At 49.5% G+C, this 22,706-nt stretch overlaps 1 protein-coding gene across 1 annotated transcript in view; it reads left to right on the top strand.

Moving 5' to 3' along the window:
* Positions 1-3,732: 3,732 nt before the first annotated feature.
* Positions 3,733-22,706, top strand: part of TNFRSF11A (TNF receptor superfamily member 11a) — a 50,475-nt gene continuing 31,501 nt past the window's right edge. Inside the window, exon 1 of the mRNA XM_090285420.1 lies at positions 3,733-3,816. Coding sequence (XP_090141546.1) covers positions 3,742-3,816 — 75 coding nt within the window. The 5' untranslated portion in view covers positions 3,733-3,741. The remainder of the gene's footprint in view (positions 3,817-22,706) is intronic.

Here is a 22,706-nt window from a genome sequence, read left to right as displayed (position 1 = left end):
GCAGCCCAGGGTTCCAGCCCCAGAAAATAAAGCCTCATTGCCTCCGGCTGTGGAAACCAGTTGGGGCAGCGGAAGAAACTGCCCACCTCTCAGCAAAGTTTGCTTTTTAGAGGGTCCCCACGGTCTAGAACGTACGCAAGCCTATCCACTCTGGGGGCCACCTCCAGGACAACAGCTAGAGGGGCACCAGTCGCATATGGGAAGTGAGAAAAGTGACTGGAAAAGGGGTGAGTGCCAAGCAAGCAGTGTTGTTCCCTCTCCGACCCCTCCTCCACATAAAGCGCCACAAAGCGGTGAAGCAGATTGCCCAGCACTGACGAATACCTAAGACTCCGCCCCTTACAATGTAACAGGTGCGCCAAGACGAGTCAAAGGAGCTCTACCTAATACACAGAAACAGAGAGGCTGCAAAATTGAAGAGACAAATATGGCCCAAATGAAAGGACAGATCAAAACTCCAGAAAAAGAAGTAAGTGAAAGGGGGATAGCCAACCTAATAGATGCAGAGTTCAAAATGTGATAAGGATGCTCAGAGAACTTAATGAGTACAGCAAACACGTAAGAGAAGAAATGAAGGCTACACTAAGGGAAATAAAACTTCACAGGGAACCAATAGTGAAGTGAAGCCAGGGTTCAAATCAATGAATTGGAACATAAGGAATGAACGAACAGTCAACCAGTACAGAATGAAGAAACAAGAATTAAAAAGAAAAAACAGAAGAGAGTAAGAAGACTGTGATATCTCCAAAAGAACCAACATCTGAATCAAGGATGTCAGAAGGAGAAGAGGAAGAGCAAGAAATTGAAAACTTATTTTAAAAAATAGTGAAAGAAAACTTCCCTAATTTGGTGAAGGAAATAGACATAGAAGTCCAGGAAGCACAGTCCCAAACAAGTTGGATCCAAAGAGGACCATACCAAGACACATCATAATTAAAATGCTAAAGGCTAAAGATAAAGAGAGAATCTTAAAAGCAGCAAGAGAAAAGCAGAGTTACCTACAACGGGGTGCCTATAAGACTATCAGCTGACTTCTCAAAAGAAACTGCAGGCAAAAAGGGACTGGCAAGAAGTATTCAAGGTGATGAAAAGGAAGGACCTGCAACCAAAACTACTCTATCCAGCAGAGCTATCATTTAGAATGGAAGGGCAGATGAAGTGCTTCCCAGACAAGGTAAAGCTAAAGGAATTCATCATCACCAAGCCCTTATTGTATGAAATGTTAAAGGGACTTATTTAAGAAAAAGAATATCAAAACTATGAAAATTAAAATGGCAACAAGCTCAACTGTCAATAACTGAATCTAAAAAGCAAAAACAAATAACTAGAAGAGGAAGAGAATCATAGCTATGAAGATCATATGGAGGGTTATCAGTGTGGAGGGAGAAGGGGAGAATGAGGGGAAAAGTACAGGGAATAAGAAGCAAAATTGGTAGGTACAAAGAAAATAGACGGGGTGTTAAGAATAGTAAAGGAAATGGAGAAGCCAAAGAACTTAACATGCATTACCGATGCACATGAACTAAGGGGGAGGGGGGGATTGCTGAAGGGAAGGGGGGTACTGGGTGGAGGGGGGCAAAGGAAAAAACTGAAACAACTATAATAGCATAATCAATAAAATATACTTTAAAAAATAGCTTAACACCTCTCTCTTCATATATTGATATATTAGACTCCAAGGTATGAAATTGCTTTGTTAAAGGAGATTTGCACTTTGAAATTGTTTTCATCACCCTGGCTGGTGTGGCTCAGTGGATTGAGCCCTGGCCTGCAAACCAGGGGTTTGCTGGTTCGATTCCCAGTGGGTGCATGCCTGGGTTGCAGGCCAGGTCCCCAGTTGGGAGAATGTGAGAGGCAACCACACATTGATGTTTCTCCCCCTCTCTTCCTCCCTCCCTTCCCATCTCTAAAAATAAATCTTTAAAAAAAAATTTTTTTTTCCATCACCACCAGATTGCTTTCCAAAAAGCACCAAAGCTAGTGGGCAGTGCATGAACCAGGCCACACAGTAAGGAGTTCTTGTACAAAGTAAAGCAAGTAGTATGACCACCGTGGCACCGGGATGGGAGCTGGGGTGCAGGTACCCAAGGCTCTTACAGGACACGTGAAGTGGCAGAACTTTATCTGAAGTTAGACTGTGATCATTTATAGGTGCAGACTCGTACTGTAATCCCAGAGCTAAAAAAGTAAAACAAGGAGGTATATAAGATAACAGAGAGAAAATGGGATCCTAAAAAATTCTCAAAACACCTAAGGATTAAAAAAAAGGAGCGAAGGTGGAACAAACAGAAACAGTAAGATAGACTTAAACGTCGCCAACTCTATACTCCCATGAGATGTGAATGGTCTAACCACTCCAGCCAAAGATAGACTGTTAAACTGAATAAGATGAAGAAGGGAAAAAAAAGAGCAATGATATGCTGTCGCTTTAGAACAGGCATCGATAACATAACATGGTGGGGTGAGAGGCCCTGTGTGCTGTTCCTCAGAAAAGTGAAGTGGCTGTGTCACGGGTCAAGGTGGGCTGCAGAACCCAGTGTTACTACGGATCAAGGACATGCAGTAATGACAAAAGGGTCCATTTATCAAGAAGATATTCCTAAATGTGAACGCCTCTAATCTGAGCTTCAGAACCGTGGGGGGGGGGGGGGGGGACAGAATTGCAAGGAAAAATAGACCAACCCACAGTTGTCATTGGAACTTTTCAGTGTTCTCAGAAGGCGAAATCAATATGGGCATTTCAACCACGGTAACCTAAGTGACATTTATAAGCCACCGGACCACAGTGGAACGCAGAGTGTTCTCAAGCGCGCAGGGGCTACTCACGAAGACGCATGTGTGCTGCGCCAGGAAAGTAAGGCGAGTAGACAGATCTGGCACTCCCAAGAATTCAGTGTATGCTGATGACATGAGACACGTGTTTTCACTCAGAAAGTTGTCTGTACAAAGGAGTGCGTGTGCGCGAGCGGCCAGCATGGACCTAGGCCGAGGGAGCACACACTCCTAAGGAAGGAATCGCACGTGACGTGAACGGCAGGTGCTGTGCCCCAGCCACCTGGCTGGTTCTTGGCCCGGAAAGACAGGCCAGGCCAAGACGAGCGCCCTGTCGGGGCCTGGAGGAGAGAAAGTGGCCGGCAAACTTGGAAGAAGGGTTTTATGAAGCGTGCTGGACGAGCATTGTGATCCTTTCACTGTGGCCCACGAAGATCCTCTTCTCGTTAATTCCCGCCGATGGGGCGGCCACCCTTGGGAGGCCCCGCCTGGAAGGGCTGAGCGCGAGGGGGAAGAGGCGCGGCGGGGGCCAGGCCGCCCCGGGAAGCCTGGGGTGCAGCAGGCTGGCCCGTGTCTACGAACTTTGAGACACTCAGGTGAGGTCGCAGGCAAACCCGGAGGCGTGCAAGGTGAAGCATCAAGGGGAGAAAGCAGCAGACCGAGGCCCCGCGCCCACGGCGGCGGCGGACGCAGCTGGCCCCGCTGCCTTCGCCTCCCGTGGCCCGGTCCCTCCATACGCCCGGGCAGCAGACGCAGAGCGGGCCACCCCTCCACGCCCCGCGCCCGGGCACCACCTGGCCGGCGCGGCGCGGCTCGGCCCAGCCAGAAGGGGGCGCCGCGCGGGCGGGGACAGGTGCCCGGGAGGGGCGGGGCGCGGCGGCGGGGCGGGGTTGGCCGACCCAAGGCCCCAGGCATCTCGCCGCGCCGTCGCGGCCGCAGAGCGCGGCGCCCAGCCCGCCCCTCCGCGCCATGGCCCCGCGCGCCCGGCGGCGCGGCCCGCTGCCCTCGCTGCTCGCGCTCTGCGCGCTCCTCGGCCCGCTGCAGGTAAGGAGGCCGCCCGCGCCCCGCGCCTTCTCGGGAGCTGGGGCGGCACGGGGGCGCGGAGGCTGCGAGGCGTCCCGACGACTGGATGGAGAAGCGAGGGCTGAGGATTTGGGGACAGAAACGGCGGAAACCTGGGGAGGAGGTTACGCGGTTTGGACGGTGGCGAGAGGAAAAGGGCGAGTGGATGGGCTACTGGGGGGCTGCGGGACCCCAGCGCGGGGCCCTGGAGCTTGCTTCGAAAAGCCCACTTAATGTCAGGCTTCCGTGTCATTCATTCCCCCGAAGTTCCCACGCGCAGTCCCTGAGCGTAGACACAGGCGCTCCCGGGCGGGCAGGAGACCGAGGGAGAAGCCCGAGGCGCAGCCAGTGCGCACAGGCGGGAGCCGCTCCGGAACGCGCGCTCTCGGGCCACTTGGAGTCCCGCCCGAGCGCTGGGTCGGTTCCTCTACCTGGGCGTCGCGCCGTCTCCCACCCTCGGTTTCCCTGGTCATCTGAAGGCGAGAGCAGCACTCGCCTCGCGTGCCGTGGCCCCGAGTCAGACAGTTTCTGCAGAAAAGCTGACCCTCTTCCCTCTGTCATGCCTCCCTTGCCCTCCGACTTCCCCCGCAAGCAGCTTAAGTTCCACCCTTTCAGGTTCTCGCCCTGAATAACCGTAGAATCGCCTGTCCTGGGAACCCCTTGGTGCTGTTGGGGCGAAAGACGGCAGTGGGAGAAGCAAGGGTGCACGCGGGGCTTCAAGCCGGTGTTGGGGGGGGGCAGAAACTGCCCCGCTGTCCTTGCGCTCAGTCGGGTGGGGCTGGGGCCGGGAGGCACCGCGGGGCAGTCGTTAGTGTCACTGGTGCCAGGCTCCCCTCCCACCCCACCCCCCGCCAGTACCGCGTGGCTGGTGAAGGGTTTCATCGTGAAGAGTGCCGGGGGTGCCCCCCAATAAGCATCTTCTCGGGTCCTTGGCGCTGCGCGGTCCTCCTGGGGGAATTGCCTCTATCCCATCCCTCAGTCCTGCTGCAAGTAAATAAAGCCAGTCACTGACTTTCTGTGCTCGCGGAGGGGAGCTGATGGGGCCAACCCAGCACCGGGAATGCTGTGAAAACGGTGTCCTCTTGGAAGGAAGGATGAGTGGTGGCGGTTTCCTTGGTTTCCACAGTTTCAGATTTCCCTTCTCTGGTCATACTGGCTGGCTGAGGTGTTGTGACACCCGGGTGCAGACACGCAGAGGCATTTGCAGAACGAACTGGGTTTGGGCGAGGAGACGGGGAAAGCCAGCCTGGGCCCCAAGCCTTGGAAAAAATAACAGGAATGTGCTCGTGGCTGGAGCAGAAAATGCTCGCGGAGATCCCTGTGTGGGTCCCCCAGAATGGCTGAGGGAAAAGAAAGCCAGCTTAGTGAGGTGTTCAGCAGTTTGGGCGGGGGGAGCGCTGCCTGATTTAAACTAAAGCGTCAGGAATCCCATGAACAGCTGGCCACCCGTGAACAACCTGCCTGCGACACGCTTTTAAAAAGCACCTCACATTTTAGTACAGAACTACCCACATGTGCATAAAATGTAGTCGGTTGTAATAGTAACAGCAAATGCTGTCAAAACAAATTTGTTTTTCAGAGAGACCTTTCAACAAGTGCTGTTTCCCCTCCCTTTTCCTTTTGGCCACCCATTTAAAAAAATCATGCCTAAACAGAAAACAATCAAATGATATTGGCATTCTAATCAAATGATATCATTTATGCCCAGTCTCCCCAGTGGAAACCCTCTAACCATGAAGATGGAAACGCAGAATTATCCCCCAAAGATACTATGGTTACACATCCTGTGAGTTCAATTACTGCTCCTTCAGCCAACCTGTTAGTTTAAAAAAAGTTGCTCTGGCCGTCCATCTGTGGTAGTTATCACACAGTGGACAAGGCTCGGCAAAGTGCTTGGCGTCGTTGGGGTGGGGTACCGGTTTTGTAAAATGGTTGGCAAAAACATCTTCTAGAAACTGCTTTATCTGCAAGTATTGTACTTGGTTTCATTTATGTTAATTCAATAGATTTAAACTTACCTGGAAGGCTGTCAGTTTTGCCTTTTAAAACATTTCTGTGATTATATCTCTGCCTGCCTGTTTTGGGGAGGGACTTGGTTTTCAGACATAAGAAGAGTATTTGCCTACAGATAAAAAAAAAAAAAAAATTAAGTTGTTATGTAGATGGTTCTGCTGTTTATTCCAAGTAAGAAAATAGAGCAGCACACTGTTTTCATTGAGGTAACTGGTTATACACAACTATGTTTATTCCCAGGTACCCAAGACCTAAGGGCACATTGGTTCACACCCAGGCCAACAGACGTTTATGGGATGTCACATGTTGTCTGAGTGAGAAATAAGACGGGGACATAGCTGTGTCTTCATGGGTCACACAGCCCAGGGAAGAGGACCCGATGGGTCAGGCTATGACGATAATAGAGCAGCTGTGATAAGAGACACAGTGGGTGGGGGGCTGGAGAGCACAGGAGTGAGTGTAGCCAGAGAAATCAGGGAGGGCTTTGGGAGGAGGGGTTTCTGAAGTAGGCTTTGGAAAATGGGTAGAAAATCAAGAGAAGTTGTGATTCCAGGAGGCAGTGGAGGAAGAAAGCTTTCTAGTCGAGAGGATGGATGTGTGGTTTAGGCTTAAAGGAATCTTGCCAAAAAAAAACCTCACATATTTTTATGACTTTACAGATAGCACAAAGCACTTAATTCAGGAACCCTCACCAACAGACAGGGCGTGAAACATTTATAGTTCTTGAGATAACTCTTGTATGGCCCTTATTGAGGGATAAGGAGACTAATCAGAAACAGATAGGCTACGGGCCCTGGAAAGCATGTGAGGAGACCCTGTAGAGGAAATCCCCTAGGGTGGAGCTCTGTCTGGGCTAAAGTATCAGTGCATGCCCAGCACCCCATGGCCAGTCTCCCTGACTCCTATCCCACCCAAGAGAGAAAGCTTGGGGCATGTTGATTCTTTGTTTGGAGAACCACAAACACAAATTGTGGCCTTTTGGTTAATTTTATCAATAACAAATATTTAAAATGTCTCCCCCACTATTTCCTTCCCACCTGTCCCTCCCACCCCCGGAAAATGGCAAATCTGTGACATGGATGCATTCCCGGTGTTGATAAGGAAATATGAGGTTACAATTTTCAGTTCTCTACCAGAAATTCTCACACCAGGAAAACTGAAACAATAAAGGTGAATCTTTGAAGGTCAATAAATCAATATTTTATGAAGCCATGAAAAGGGGAGTTCCAAGCCAGGGCCTCCTTTGCAGAGAGTGTTGTTTTAAGAAGGTGCTGTGGGAACTCTATCTGCCATGTCAGTATTAAAATTCCCCCCCACTGTATTTTCCTATTTTTGAAGTACATGGAAACAAATATGAGTGTTTTTCCCACATGGTGTGCCCCGTGCCCTGGGAATGCTGTCTGAGCCGTTCTTTTTGCCAAAGTGGGTCTGCATCCACCCCGATGTCATCAGCTTTACAAGCAATCCACTTGCAAGGGCATCTACCCTCTGGCGAGTCAGAACACCCCACGTCCTGACCTGGCCCCCCGGAGCACACAGCTCCCTGACCCCCCTCCTTGCATGGAGAGCTGGCACAGATGGGATTCTGCCTGCAGGTGGCTTTCCCTCCCAGGGGAGGCTCCTTTAGGTTCCCCACCTGGTTTGTGGGAAGTCGTTCCCTTTGTCTGTGTTCCCTGCGTTGCTTCCTATCTAGGGCCCATGGCTAGGAAGACAGTTTTCAGCTCAACTCATCCTTTCTGCCCCAAATCACTGAGCCTGAAGAAACCAAGCTCGAGACACCAGGCTTCCGTGTATCAGAAGACTTGGCCCGTCTGAAGTTCTGAGTGAGCTTTTGAGGCTTAATGCTGAGTGGGTGGCGAGCGAGATTACGCAGCGTCCCATATCGCTGTCCCCATTCTGAGAGCGCCTGTCAGTCTGCTTCCTGCCAGCGCTCCCCGCCCTGCAGGCCTCCCCTGTTCTCCGTGGGCTGTCCAGGGCCCAGCTGGCACTGCCGTTCTCAGGGTAACATCCCATGTGTCGCAGGGTGAAGCACTTTCTTTCTGAATGCACGCTGGTAACTTCATATCCGTGTCTGTTTTGTGGGCCGCCACGGACTTGCAGCCTTCGATTTCTGTGGGCTGCCCCATTCAGGGCATGGCCCCCAATAGTGAGAAATAACACAGAATGTGTGCTACATGCATTTGCTTATTTCAGCAAAGTGAGCACCTGCTGCATGAGGGAAAGTCTGCTCCAGGCCAGGGAGCACACAGCCGAGACACCCGCAGTCGGTAGGAATGCAGCGGGGTGATTGTGTGACCGGGAAAATTTGCAAAGTAGGGTGGGTGCCCAGGACGAGGAGGTCTTTAACCTGCGTGAAAGTATCCGGAAAAACACCCCGTTCTTTCTGACTGTGCAGCCGCGTGTGTCTGAAGCACATAAAGACACAAGAAAGCAGCGTTTGAGCCAGGAGTTCAAGGTGCCTAGTGCTCTGCCAGGTGGGGGGACAGGCAGGGCGGCCAGAGAATGTCTTCAGGGATCTCTGACAAGGACAGCATCCAGGACTCCATGGCCTATGTGCAGGCGAAATAGTTGAGGTTTTATCTGGGTGTGTTGTGGGCGAGAGAGGGACAGCATCAGATTTGTGTGTCATGGGGAAGCATCGGGGTGGGCCCGGGGTCGGGGGACAGTATGGAGACCACTTGCCCTGGTTCTGGGAGAGCTCGGTGAAGGCTTTAATCAGGTCAGCGTAGTGGCAAAAGGCCAAGCCAAGTGCAGGGGCCGCTCAGAGCCAGCGAGACAGCGCTAGTGCCGGCAACACAGGGGCAGAGGATGTGGGCTGGTCGGACCTATTATTAAAAAAAAAAAAATGTGGTTGATGTCAGAACAAATAGCTGACTATTTGGATTGTTTCTTTTCACAGTTTGTTGGGGAAACCTCTGTCTTAGTCCCAAAGTGGTGTTCAGGTTCAAGTAAAGAGGGATTTTTTTCCCTAAACAAGTATTGTAATAATGAAGGATGAAGTTTCGGCTGTTGAACCCCAACCGCTTTGAATTATTTTATTGCCGAGCAAAGTTTCTTGAATTCTATAGAGGTAAACAAGCTAAAAGCTTGGGATCGCAGGAAATTGGTGCGTGTTGGAACTGAGAGCGGTTTCCTGACCTAAAAGTGTCTTGACTCAAAGGTTCAGGATGTGGGCAGAGCTCTGACACTCAGGACCAGAGAGAGATAAGCCTCCAGTGATCCCCGGAGGGTCCAGCGTCAGAGCAGGTGTGACCTGACCTGTGGTCCTCCCACGCTGGCCTCAGAGAGGTCACCTGCCCCCAGCAGGGGCAGTGTTTACCTTGGACCCATGGCTTGGCAAAAGGTTTTGCTTGCATAAGACACGTTTTTCCTGGTAGATTGCTCGTGTCTAAGATGAGGGTTTCCCTTCCTCTCTGCCCAGCTCCCTAATGCCTCCCCCGTTCAGAAAAGTCCTAGCTTCGCCAGTGACGCAGAGTCCCATCGGGCACAAGCTCAGTCTCAGCTGCCAGGTTTCAAGTGGCAGGAAGAACTGACGGCGAGAGCTACCCTTTCAGTTCACCATAATAATAATAACTTACATTACATTTCCTGTTCAGTGTTGGCAGGACAAGAGCCACTTCCTCCAGCTACCAGAAATGTGAAGACTTTCCAGTAAAAATGAGGAAGAAAAACTTGAACTTTTTGCAAATGTGTTGGTTAAACCTGGCAAATGGGAAGAGAGGAATGTGTGGTATTGCATAAACCCTACTGGCACCACAGCGTTGGCCGCCTTGGGTGCTCATTACAGCCCCCAGAAGGGAAAGGAACCGCTTCCCTAAGCTATGGATCACCCAAGGATATGTTTATTGATTTTAGAAAGAGAGGAAGTGGGGAGGGAGGGGGAGAGAGAGAGAGAGAGAGAAACATCAGTGTGAGAGAGAGATATCCATCAGTTGCCTCCTGTATGTAAACTCACAACATTTGGGCGTTTAGGGTGATGTACCAACCAACTGTCACCTGGCCAGGGCAGGTATCGATTTAAAAAAAAAAATTGTTACTCTTTGTAATATAGTTAGCAACTAATTTAAAACTCTATCCTTAAGTAGCACAAACAACTGCCAAACTCATATCCAGTTAGAAGAAACCAGCAAAGGGCCCTTCCCTTCTCTAACTTTGTACCCAGGTTATAAAAGCAGGGTATAAAAAAAGGACAAGGTGTAAAACCTCTGAAACCTTCACGGCAGTTCAGTTTCATTAGTAAAGTTTAGTCAAGATTATTCTCATCTGCCCTTGCTAACCCTGGTGGATCACTTAATAATTCTCAATGATAGGAACTTCCCCAGAGCAGACCTTAACCAAATATGGCACAGTTTGACCCCATTTCCTCAAATTTCTTCTTTCATAAGGGTAAAGATCAGTTTGTCAATGTCATCTTTATTTTAATGGTTCTATTATTGAAGATTGTGAGCCCACACTTCCTCTTGCCCAGGGTTATTCATTCTAGTTCCTTAACCTCTCTGGCAGCTTTTGTTTTTCTCAATTCAGTGGATACTTATTTGCAGTTACTAGTAAAAAACAAAAAACAAACAAAAGCCCATAAGACATGGTGGAAAACCTCAGACTTTTGCCCTGACCCAGAAAGCTGCCCATCCAGCAGGGACGATCAGACATCACAGTCTTCCTTTCTTGCAGCTCTGTGGGTCTGGGCCGCTGCCAAAGAGGAATAAGCCAGGTGCTGGAGGAACACAGAGCGGGACGGGAGGAATGTGGAGAACTGACAGGAAGTGCTCGTTCTGGTCCTGGATGGAAAGGGGAAGGGGCCGAGATGGGACGTGCAGAGCACACAGGACAGAACTGTGTCCCGTCCAGATGTCTGGAGCCCAGGGCCTGCGAGAGGGACCGGGGAACGATTAGGCCAGCTGGGGAGGTGCCGGGTCTGAGTCATGAAGGCCTGTGCGAACATACCGCAGGAACTGGTACCCTGCCCTGTGGAGAGTGTGGTCCCTGCACCCAGCATCTGAGGCCCCTGGGACCCTGTTTGAAATGCACACTCTCAGGTCCCAACCCACACCCACTGAATCAGAAACTCTAGGGTGAGTCCCAGCAGTCTGGTTCAGCAACCAGGGTGACTCAGACACACACTCAAGTTTGAGGTCCGCTGCTGTCAACCGAGGGACTCCATCAAAAGGTCTGAGCCCTGCTCTAAGTTACGAATAAGTGACTGACATACATGAAACGTGCCTGCCATTTGTTAAGTCCCTCCCACATGCCAGTCATGTGCTGCCTGCTTTACAGAGATGATCTCTAATCCTCACCCCACGTGGCCAGGAAGATGCGAAAACTGAGGCACAGAGAGGCTAAGTAACTTGCCCGTGTTTGCACAGCTTGTAATTAGCAGAGTTGGAATTTCTCCGAGGTGTCTGCTCCAGTGACATGGTCTTAACCTCTCTGGGAATCTTCTTATCCAGTGAACTGCGTGACGGTGTGGGGAGCAGAGAGAGACCCAGAAATGGTGGGGCGGGAACAAGCTGCTGAGCCTCCGGGGAACGTGTAACCGGGGAACCGGCGTGCGCCAGTGGAGGTCTGCGCGAAGACGTGCGCTCACTGAGGGCTCTCTGTTCACTGTTATTAAGCAGAAAGAAAAACGCTGTGACTTTAAGGCTACTTGACTCTGAAGTGGCCCCCTGAGTACTCTCAGTACCGGTCCTTGTGCCAGTTAGTTGATCCCTGACTCAGGAGGAAAAGGAATGTGACACATTGAATCATCTCTGCCACTTCCTGAAGCGAAGGCCTCTCTGTACTGCAGATGGGCCTGTGTCCCTTCCACCCCTGCACCTGCCAGGCTCTGGGCTGGACGGTGGGGGTGGGGCGGGAGGGATGACGAAGCCTCTGAGCCCCTGCGGCCATGTCCAGTGAGCAGGTAATGGTGGTTCTAGGATTACAGTGAATTTGGGGACTCCTCTCTCGGCCCAAATGACCTGGGCTCCGATTTTGATGTGTCTACGATGGCACAAAGCTAAATTATTTCTATGAACAATTTTTTTTTCAGTACTTTCGAAGGCACTCCCATAAGTAGTAAGAGAAAAGTTGGAGTAAGACAGGGGGGCCGTGGCCAGTGTGGCTCATTGGGTTGGAGCGTCTTCCATAGACCGAAAAGTCACAGGTTCAATTTCTGATCAAGGCACATACCCAGGTGCAGGTTCGATCCCCAGTCAGGGCGCATATGAGAAGACAGCCGACTGATGTTTCTCTGACCTCCCCTACTCCTCTCTCTAAAAGCAATTTTTTAAAAAGTCCCCAGGTAAGTATTTGAAACACATACACACACACACAGGGTCAGAACACATATAGCCTCTAGCCTCTGGGTCACTGCCAAGTCTCAAGCTTTTCCTCGGAGATAGGAAGATGCCCTGGGGTTTGGGTGGAGGATAGTAACGTGTTACTAAGGCACAGCAGCAAGAAATCTAGAAACAGACCCCCAAGCCCAGGACAGTGGGGTATAACAGTTACATTCAGTGGGGACACAACCAGAATCTTGGTCCTAAACTTTAACCCATTAATACCTAATGGGTTAAAGTTTATCTAATGGTCACAAGGTTTCATAATTTAACAATGAAACCATTAAAAAGTCCCTTTCTGATGGGCTTCGGTGTTCCTTGCCCCAGCTGGGGTCCCTGTACCCAGGCCTTAGAGGTCCTTTTTAGGTGTAAAATGACAAATGGCCGAAGCACCCTCATGCACAACCAACTGGTTGTCATCTGACTGTGCGGAGCAGCCTTCACAGGTGAGGAATGCAGACGCGGTGGGCACCAGTCCAGAGTGGCCTCATCCAGTAGGAGAGGTCCCCGCCCCTGGGTCTGAGTAACAGGCTTAAGGGGCTGGAGCGATTCTGTTGAGTGTTAGTTAGGCAGACACATATTCTGCTCTGATTAGAAAACAGAATTTGAGCCCAGGAAGAGGTTTCTCATCCCCCTGCCCCCTGGGGGTCTCTAGTTTTGCACACGGTTTGTAGAGTCTCTCCAAGCTCATGCTTGTGCTTGGCAGTGTGCTTCGGAGCTGGTAGAAGAACTGATAGTCTTCTGTAAACGGAAGTTACAAGGTCAGAGTCATCCTCAGGAAGACTCATTCATTGATGGAACTAGAGTTTGAGCATTTGCTCCGTGCCTGCTTTGTTCGGTGAACTCATCACGCACCATCAGAGCATTTGTGAGGTTGCAGGGAGGTAGGAAAGCGAAGTTTCTAGCCCAGAGCCTGGCAGGCATCCAGTGGACGCTTCGTAAGGACCAGGTCTGTCCTCACACTCACGAAAGATGAATGGTGTCCAGACCCCGTGATGGGAGAGGCAGCTCCCCTTGGTCAGTGCTTGGGAATGTGAGGAGCTCCGGCTCGTGGACTTGAAGGCGGGCTCTGACCTTGCCACTCAAAGGCCGTCAGCATCACCTGGCAGCTTGTTCAAAAGGCAGAATCTCGGACCTCACCCCAGACCTGCTGAGTCGCATCTGCATTTTGTAAGATTCCCAGGTGATGCTCGTGCATGGGATCCACGGCCCAGCACCAGCCTGTGAGCGGGGGAGGGGACGAGAAGCCTTGGCGTCCCATCCCTGGCTCAGGGCCTTCCTCCCAGGTGTTGAATAAACATTGGTGGATTGAGTTTATTTATTTTGAAATGTTTAGGTCAGTTGTGACTAAGATCCACTGTGTTAATCAAAGGGCAGCATTGCATGTGGGATATTAAGATCTTGAGAAGCAAGATGGACGGAGAGTGGCTAGTATGGTCACTGTCACGGCCAAGGCGAGGGCCCTGGTGTGTTGCGCCCCGACCCCAGCCACCCTGGGGGTGGGGCTCCCAGCCCATCCTCTGCCCAGGCCCAGGATCTTGTGTGCAGGGATTTAGTTCTTCCGGGAACCTGGACACAGACATCGCTGCCTTCCAGGAGCTCCTAATCTAGCTGAAGTCCCTGCATGTGGCCACATGGGGACATTGGGAGATATCACGATATGGAATATGTGACATGCATAATATGAAGTCAGGGAAGGGGGAGGGCTTTGTGGGCCAGAGTCCCCAGCAAGGCTCCTCGGGAAAGGCTGGACCTGTGCCCCGCGGGGAGTGGGGGCTGCCGTTTGGATGGCGATGCAGACGGGGAGGGTGTGACCCTGCTCGGGGTCAGTGGACTGGCAGGTGGGTACGCAGTGGGTGATCAGCAGGCATGGGTACTGCCAAGCCAGGTTATGGGGAGCTGGGGTGCCGGTAATCAGAGAGAACTGGGGATCCAAAGAGGGGCTGGCCCTGTGAGCACTTCAGGGACATCTAAGGACAAGTACGGGGACAGGTTACAAGTGAGTTCGGGAAGACAGCCAGTGTGCTGAAGTCCTCGTTGCAAGCTAACAGTCTACCAGAAACAGCAGATAAGCAAGACATAAGCAGAGAGCATTGAAGGGACAGGGTAGGGGAAGTCCAGGTGGCGGGGGACTGTCCAGCACAGGGGTCTCTCCAGTCTCCAGGTTGAGGGCAGGGTGAGGTGAAACCCTCATGGCCAATTCACCGGTTTCACGTTGCAGCCTGTGACTTACACAGCCTCCAGGCTGAGTAGGCCCCCAAGAGGGCGCTGGAAGAAATGGCGGGCGGGGGCTGCTTTGAGGTCTAGGCCCAGGGCCAGACCGCTAAGGAGTGGGCAGCAGACATGGATGGAGGTGCCACCGAGCAGGCAGGCAGCCTGGGGGTCTCCCTGAGGAGCCGGACGTCATCTTGGTCTTCAGTGTGGTCTCTGTCCTTGCTGCTCCAAGACCAGCCATGGGATCTCGCCTGAGAGCTTGTTAGGAATGCAGAATCCCAGGCCTCACCCCAGACCTGAACCAGAATGTGCGTTTTAATAAGATTTCCAGGTGGTTTCACGCGCATTGAGAAGCCCTGGACTTGATGCTGAGGGACAGGGGCAGTCTAGTCCCTTCCCTGGCCACTCTGGAGGCTCATGGCCCCATTAGCTTGGTGCACCCCCAGAATGAAGGCAGAGTCTAGAGAGTCCTTGGCCTCCAGCAGACCGGGGCGCTCTCGCAAGCACCGGATTCATCGGCATTTTACTATGGGAAAGGAGAGAAAGCAGCTCCGTTTTGAATGAATGCAAGTTAAAAAAAACAAAAAACACTAAGAATCGTTGGGGGAGGGGGACTGCTAAACCCTGGGAGAATAAAGGGACATTCACTGGCACTTCGGGAAAGCATGTTGAGTCATAAGTCAAAGCCGTCCTGGGTGCCGTGTTTAGGAAACAAAGCTACCTCGCACCTTCATTTCAGGGAGCCCCCAGCTGCAAACTTTTTAAACTCTTTATCTCTCTGAAAGACAAAGAAACTTGCAAAGTTTTGACATGCAGCACAGCGTTATTTCTTCATTTTCCCTCGGGCCGTATGTTTTCTTTCCGGGGAGCAGGGAGAATACATGCATTGTGAGGAGAGAGGGAGGGCTGAGTGAGGATCAATAGACCTTTGAGATGTTCGGTCTCCGTGAGAGGGGCCACGCTTTCTTGAAGGAGCTCATCTGGGAGCAGGGCGGTCAGGGAAAAATGCTCAGCATTTGTTCAGTCAAATGGTGGCTTGTCCAGATGTCTAATAGGCCACAGTCACTCTACCGTTTTAAAATATGTTTTTTTTTTAATCAACCCTGACCTAAGATTTATATTTTCTATGCTTAATATCTATTCCAAAAGTATCTCTGGCAAAATGATGAAGACAGTCCATTTAATATGATGTGTATTTTATCACAGCTAAAAATAAAATTTAAAAAATAATCTTATGGTAAATGTAATTCCTGCCTGGTAATAAAAATAGCGTGAAGTGCTTGTTATTTAAACCTTTATGGAGTAACAGCGATGTCCGATATGAACCTAAAGTCAATGTCACACAATCCTGGTGCTGCAGGGGTATGAACGCATGATTTGCATAAATAACGTGATCAGTGGTGTGACTGTAGCCCCCCCCACCCCCCCCACCCCCCGTCGGCGCAGCAGTCCCACGGGCCTTCTTGCTCGTCCTGGACGCTCCCAGGCCCTTTGCAAATGCCTCCTCACCCCCAGAACCTTCCTCCTTACCGACCCTGCTGTTTATGTGACTTGCTCCCTCCCTCTGCGCGGGTCTCCATGGAATGTCACCTTTCAGGAAGGCCCCGTCACAATGCCCTCACCTTACTCATCCCGTTTCTATTTTTTCACAACAATTATTGCACCCCAGTTTCATGACGTGTTTGTTTGTTGTCACATTTCTCCCGCGGACTCCATGCAAGGCCCCTCTCTGTCTGGTGTCCATCTCCTGAGTCCACAGAACCTACAATTGTCTGGGGCACGTAGTATGTGTTCAGTTAATATTTGAGAAATCAATGACTGCAGGTTTAACTAGTCCCACTTTTCGGTGGGATGTGTCTCCCTGAATATTAAACCTCCTGTGCGACTTTCTCGAGAAACATGCAGCGACGCTGTGTATGGTGAGAGCATTTTTCGGAAACAAGAAAATCAAAGATGTCTTTCAAAATGACGAAAATGAACCTAGGAGTCCTGCAGGCCTCTGACACCTTCCCTGTCCTGCTCGGTCAGTGCTCTTAAGAAAGAGCTAAGATGAGTCATGTGGACAGATCCAGGCAACATTAAATTACTGCAGAAAAATATTGCAAAGGATTTGAGCGGACATTTCTCCAAAGAAGACATACAAGCGGCCAATAGGCACATTAAAAGATGCTCAGCATCATTAGCCATTAGAGAAAGGCAAGCGAATCCTACAATGAGAGACCGCGGCACACCTCTGAGGGCGGCTGTTACCAAAAACCCAGGAAATCACAAGTGTTGGCAAGTACGTGGAGACGCTGAACTCTCTTGCATTGTGGATGAGACTGTGTTAAGCAGGTGTAGCTACTGCGGAAAAGTTTGATGGTTTCTTAAAAAAAGAACACAGAATTACCATACAACTCAAGTATAGATTCCAAAGAATTGAAAACAGGGAAGTAAACAGATACTTGTGTGTCAGTTTTTATTGCAGCACCATTCACAATATCCAAATGATAGGAACCACCCAGGTGCCCAGTAACAGATGGATAGACACCTGTACTGGAATATTACTCTGCCAGAAAAAGGACTGGCGTTCTGGCACACACCGAGCGAAATCAGCCAGACACGAAAGGACAACTACTGTATGATTTCACTTATAAGGGGGACCTAGAGTAGTCAATTCATAGACAGAAAGTGGAATAGAGGCTACCAGGGGCTGGATGGAGGAGAAAAGGGGAATTATTGTTTAATGGGGAAAGTTTCTGTTTGGGGTGACAAAAATGTTCTGGAAAAAGAGGCTGGTCATGGGTACACAACACTGTGAATATAATGAATGCCACTGAATTGTACACTAAAATATGGTTACAATGGCAAATTTTGATATGCATATTTTGTCACAATAGAATTCTTAAAGAACCCCAAAGTATAAAAAACAAAACAAAAAGCATTCAAAGGACAGACCTGGAAAGAACCAAATCTGAGTTTTCAGGCTAGGGGACAGCCGGTTCTCACCTCCCTGACGTGAGGTTCCTTTCCTCCTGCAACATCTAGAGGCGCTACTTCGTTGTAATAATGTATTGTTACCCATCTTCCCTCTCTCTCAGGGCAAAGACGCAGAGTCACTACTTTGTTACAGTAATCTGTTTGTATCTAATATACGCAGAGTCGCTACTTTGTTACACTAATCTGTTTTAATCTAATATCTTTTGGTGCCTGGGCTCCCACGCTAAGTGCTTTGGGAGGGCTGGGACCCGCTGATTTCTTTAGTCCTGAGCTAAAGCAGGCCCTTGCACAATTATATGTGAGTGTGCCATAAAGACGTCTCCAAAGGCGTGAAGACAGAGCATTTAAGAGATTGATGCTTTCTATTGTGAAACCCTAGACTAGACAAAAATCTACCTTCTGTACATAATTATGTGAGAAATCGTTTTACAAGGTAAAGGCAAATGACACAGGCAAACGAATGACTTATTTTAGAACTCACAACCCCTTGGTGGGGGCAGGAGTTGGTTCATATTTGTGAGTTTCAATGAGGTCAGGAGCGCCTGACCAGCTATGATAAGTACCTTGGGGCCAGAGTTTCAAATACTCTTTTTCAGCGGAAACACATTCATAAAATGCATCGCAGAGAGCCCGAAGCCTTCAGTAGCAGGTCAATGACAGTACTGTTTGCGACAGTCCTCATTTTCTTCACCACCTCCAACTAGCCCCATTTTTTTCATATCCTACCAATCAGATAGAAGTTGAACCTCCCTCTTGGCAGCTGAATTCTTTTTTCAAGAGCTGTGTGTGAAATATATTTCTGTGAAATGAATTCTATTTTAAACAGAAAGTTTTCTCTCTAAACCCTCCAATTCTCTGCATCCATTATGACTTAAGCCAAGGACCTGCCTGGTATCACTTGGTTCTTCCGGTTTGTAATGTGTTCCATAGATCAGTGCATTCCTAGGTGGGGTGGACACACCCCAGGAGGGTACCAGGTGACCCCTTGGGGTGCACGGGAGATCCCCAAAGCTACCCCTTAGTTTCTCTATGTCTTCCACTTCTAAGATACTATCTTTATTAATGCCCGTGTAATATTATGAAGTATGAAATGTGTAGCTTTGGTCTGTATGAAAGAAAATTGAGTCTGATACTCTCTCTGTAAGCTTAAAATCCTACATATCAAGTTTACTTAAACTGAAAATGTCTAGAAGGGCATTCAGTCATAACTTGATTACGTCCTAGTTAGCAGAACCCCTGACAGATATGATCTAGCAGCCGCTTTATCGGCAGACACCCTGAGTAAGCAGTCTCTGCCCCCACCTCAGGACGGCTTACATCACTGACTGAACCCCCAGACGCAAAGCCACCAAAATGACTGACTGCATGTCATGACGAGAAAGCACTTCATGATGTGAAATAAAACATGCCTTTCCCAAAATAAGTCTCTTTGATTAACACCTTATTCGTCCAGTCACCCAGCTGACAGCTTTCGTTTGTACGGCCAGGCGAAGAGTCAGTGAGTCGGGGTGCCAGGAACATCGTCAGGCCTTCAGAATTTTTCTGTGGGTCCCCTTTCCCTTCCACCCTCTGTCTTCTTTTGGGCGTCATTCTTTCTCATGTATGCCCTCAGGAAATTATCTGAGTAACCAATGCGTCTTACCTCTGCTCAGGTGTGCACATTAGCATCCCCCGCTGCCAGCTGCAGGCCAGGTGTGCGCCTCTGTGCTGTGTGATTAATGTGACCACTTCCTTCCCCCAGCAGCTTCCCTGTAAGGTTTTGAGCTTCAGAGGGAAGAAGCAAGCCTAATTTGTACTGAGTGTTGCTGCTTGCCCATGCCACATTGTTCACATGAATCACCACGTCTGATCCTCCATACGGGAAGCTGAGCACAAGTATTAGGCCCATTGTACAGGTGAGCAGGCTCAGTTAGCTTAGAATTGTCTTTTTCTTTTCCTTTGCCCTCCAATTGTCAAAATATAGACAGTTTTATGACAGAAATGTCAGGCGCTCTTCTGCGCAGGCCAAAATGAAAGTTCAGTTCTAAGAGGCGTCCTGGGGAGAAAAATCTTCCTGCCCTGAAGCCCACCTGCCAAAACTGGGGGGTCCTAACCAGGCTGCTCCCTCCCTCTTCACCTGCACTCGGGGTACCTCACCTCTGTCCTTGACCACTGTGATCCCAGCCCCTACCTCTGCTCCACGAAATTCCCGCATTCTGGCATGTCACTCTATTGGAGTTTGTAGTTACTTTTTCTTTTTTTCCTGTGGAAACCAACCTTATCGGATTTCTGAGCCACAAATGACTCCTTGGTTGTTTTCCACTTCCAGCTATGAACTTGGAACCGAGCAGCGTGACAGTGGGATGCTTTTTTCCACTAAGAGACACATGACTCTGCCAGGATCAAAAATAGAAAGCTAGGTAAAATAGAGAAGGCCCTCTGGAAGCTTCTGGAGAAAAGGCACTAGGAAAGGGACAGCTGAAAAGGTCCCCCAGAACATGTCCACGTAAAGGGTTAGCACCCTGACTCAGAACGGAAATGTGTGTGAGGGAGAAACTCAGATGTCTCTCTGACCTGTGTGCTCAGCCAGCTGGGAATGAAGGCATGCAAAGCAATGGACAAGAAGTGACAGGATTTCTTTGCCGGTTACTCTGTGTATCTCAATTTTATCTGTTTGTTTCTAAAAACAAAAGGCTTCAGAGAGAAACAATTTTCTGACCTGAGACTGTCATAGTAAATTAGCTGTCTTGCTGTTCTTGAGACACAGTCACTAGAAATTTATTTGCATTCCCTTCTGGGTAGGAACCGTTTCCATCATGACTTCCATTAAGGATTTTTTTTTTTCCAAGAGCAGCAGGACTATTAAGTAAGGTGTTATTTTCACATTTAATCGTTTCTGTCTTAACCAAAACCGCATCTCTCAGTTCTGTAACATTGAGAAGTTTGATACCATCTTTACTTATATTATAGCCAAATTCTCAAATCTAGTCACGGATGATATTTTATGAAATAAAAGCTATGGAAAATCCCTCATTTGTTCTCCTGGGTTGGGTTCTTTTCCCCCGCGATTTGACGGAAGGCACCATGCTTCTTTTCTGCTTTGTTACATGTCAGCATGAATTTTCAGTAGAGCAAGAAAGTCATTTTAGTATCGATGGTAACTTTCACTGCAATTGGGCTGATGAACAGCATGAAAAAGAAATATCTCAGTTCACCTTTCCTGCAGGATCTCAAATACAGACCCACGAGTCTCTGTAGCTTCAGCAGCAGAAATGCCAGGTTTCCTCAGCTTAGGGCTTTTCAGAATTAGACCCATCTTGGCTATGCATCAGGAAATAAATCCATGCAGCTTTATAAAAGCAATTTTGATGTATATATTATCTCCCTCCTACCTCCCAAAGCCTTGCAAAGAGTGTGGACATACTTATTCCAGAAGAGTTTATCAGCTGTTACAATAAACACCAGCCTGTATGCCCCTAAACAAATACATAAACGAAACAAAATTTCCACAGAAAAGTGAGGTAACAGAAGATCAATACATTACACGGACCGTCCTGCCACTTTTGTGCCTTTAAAGGCGAAAAGACTTTCCAAGGAATTCATATGTAAAGGCTCTTGGTTATAAACAGATTCTAGTGTTCCTTAGTAATTCAGGGCCAGTCTTTTAGAAAACAAGGGTTAGTTGATGTAAACTCTGAGGACAGAGCAGTTTTGTAGATTACCGGTTAAGGACTGTAGTAGGACCCTGTCAATCATGTTTTACAAGACTTTGAAGCCCCATAAATCAAGCTGTACTCCCCAACACACAGGCTCTGCAAACAGACCCGATCCCAGCTGGCCACCAAGTCAGCTGTGATACACAACAGTCCCCCAAATGGGTTGTGCACAGATCAGTTCTTCCTTCTACCTGCAGACAGATGCCCAAGAAACGGTGACGCTGGTGACCTGTGGGGAGGGCTGCCTGGGAGGGAGGCTTGCCAAGAGCTTGTTGTATCTTCTTTAGTTTGTATCACACGACTGTATCCTTTCTTCTATAAATAAATTTCTCTAGCCCTGGCTAGTGTGGCTCAGTTGGTTAGAACGTTGTCCTGTACACCAGGAGATTTCAGGTTTGATTCCCGGTCAGGGCACACACCTAGGTTGCAGGTTTGGTCCCTGGGTTGGAGTGCATGCAAGAGGCAACTGTTCGATGTTTCCCTCTCTCCTCAGATGAGGATTTAAAAAAACTTTTAAAGTGGTTCTGCTTTATTTGCTTAATGAAAATAACTGTGGTCCAAAGCTCTATTGCTTCAGCAGGAAACACTAGCGGCACTCTTAAAGGCGAACTAGAAAAAAAATCTAGATAACTAAAACTTGGCCATCTCAACGCAGTCAGCAAAGGCCTTCCATTGCTGCATGCTGGGTGAAGAAAGGGCAGTGCAGGTAGCTGATGAGGTCACCCCACTGGCTGAAGATCTGCGCCCTTGTGATGAGCACCCCCTTCCCTGCAGCTCACTTCCATTCCACGTGAGCAGGGGCACCCTTTCATCAAATCACGGCCATACTAGGATTACTGTCAGTAGCAAGAGGCACCACCTCACAACCATTGGGAGCTTGGTCTTGGAGGATGGAGCTGGGTCCAAATTCTGAGCCATGGGAAGGAAGGGGCCAGAGGACCAGCTGCTGGAGAGATTGTGGATATTGAACCAGAACTCCTTAGGGAAAACAAGAGGTCAGACTGGGAGGGGCTGAAGGCCATTCCTCGTTCACCCAAGAAAATGCCTTTCGGAGGATACACGTGGCAGGCCAGTCGGCGTAAATGAGATCCAGCACCAGCTGCTAGGAAACCGAGTCCAAGCAGCTGGGACTTAGGGACTCGGAAGCTGGGAGTCAGGCAGCAGAGCCGGTCTGGCCTGCAGTATCAAGAGACAAGTCCCCAGGGGATCAGCAAAAGCAAGACAGGAAATCAGATCTGGATTTCCAAACACAAGGACTGCAGTGTAGATGGCAGAGCGGGAAGGCTGCTCTGGGGGCAGGCACGGGCTCAGGGCGAGGCCAGCGCAGGGCGGGCTCCGCACGCTGTGTGGGGCCTGGGGGACTGCGTGGTCCTCTACCAGCAGGTCCCTCCTGGAGCCAGGCTCTGTGCGTGGAGGGAGAGACAGCTGGGAGCAGACAGCCGGGACCCGGGACAAGAGAGAACAGCCCAGGCACACCCTCCTGAGTTCCAGATTCTCTTTATTCACCCCAAAGTTGTACTTCCTTAAAGTTAGCTATGTATGTATGTTGTCTTTTACGTTGTGAATGTATTGCCGTTTTGAGGGTTGAAGGTTTGTACTGCAAAGTACAAAACGTAACTGGAGGACGAAGTCGTGTCCTGTGTAAGCCGTCCCT

Source organism: Furipterus horrens, unplaced genomic scaffold, assembly GCF_987537825.1.
Source record: "Furipterus horrens unplaced genomic scaffold, mFurHor1.1.pri manual_scaffold_8, whole genome shotgun sequence".
Classification (NCBI taxonomy): Eukaryota; Metazoa; Chordata; class Mammalia; order Chiroptera; family Furipteridae; genus Furipterus; species Furipterus horrens.
Note: the sequence above shows the minus strand (reverse complement) of the source record. Positions and strands in the feature narration are given on the sequence as shown.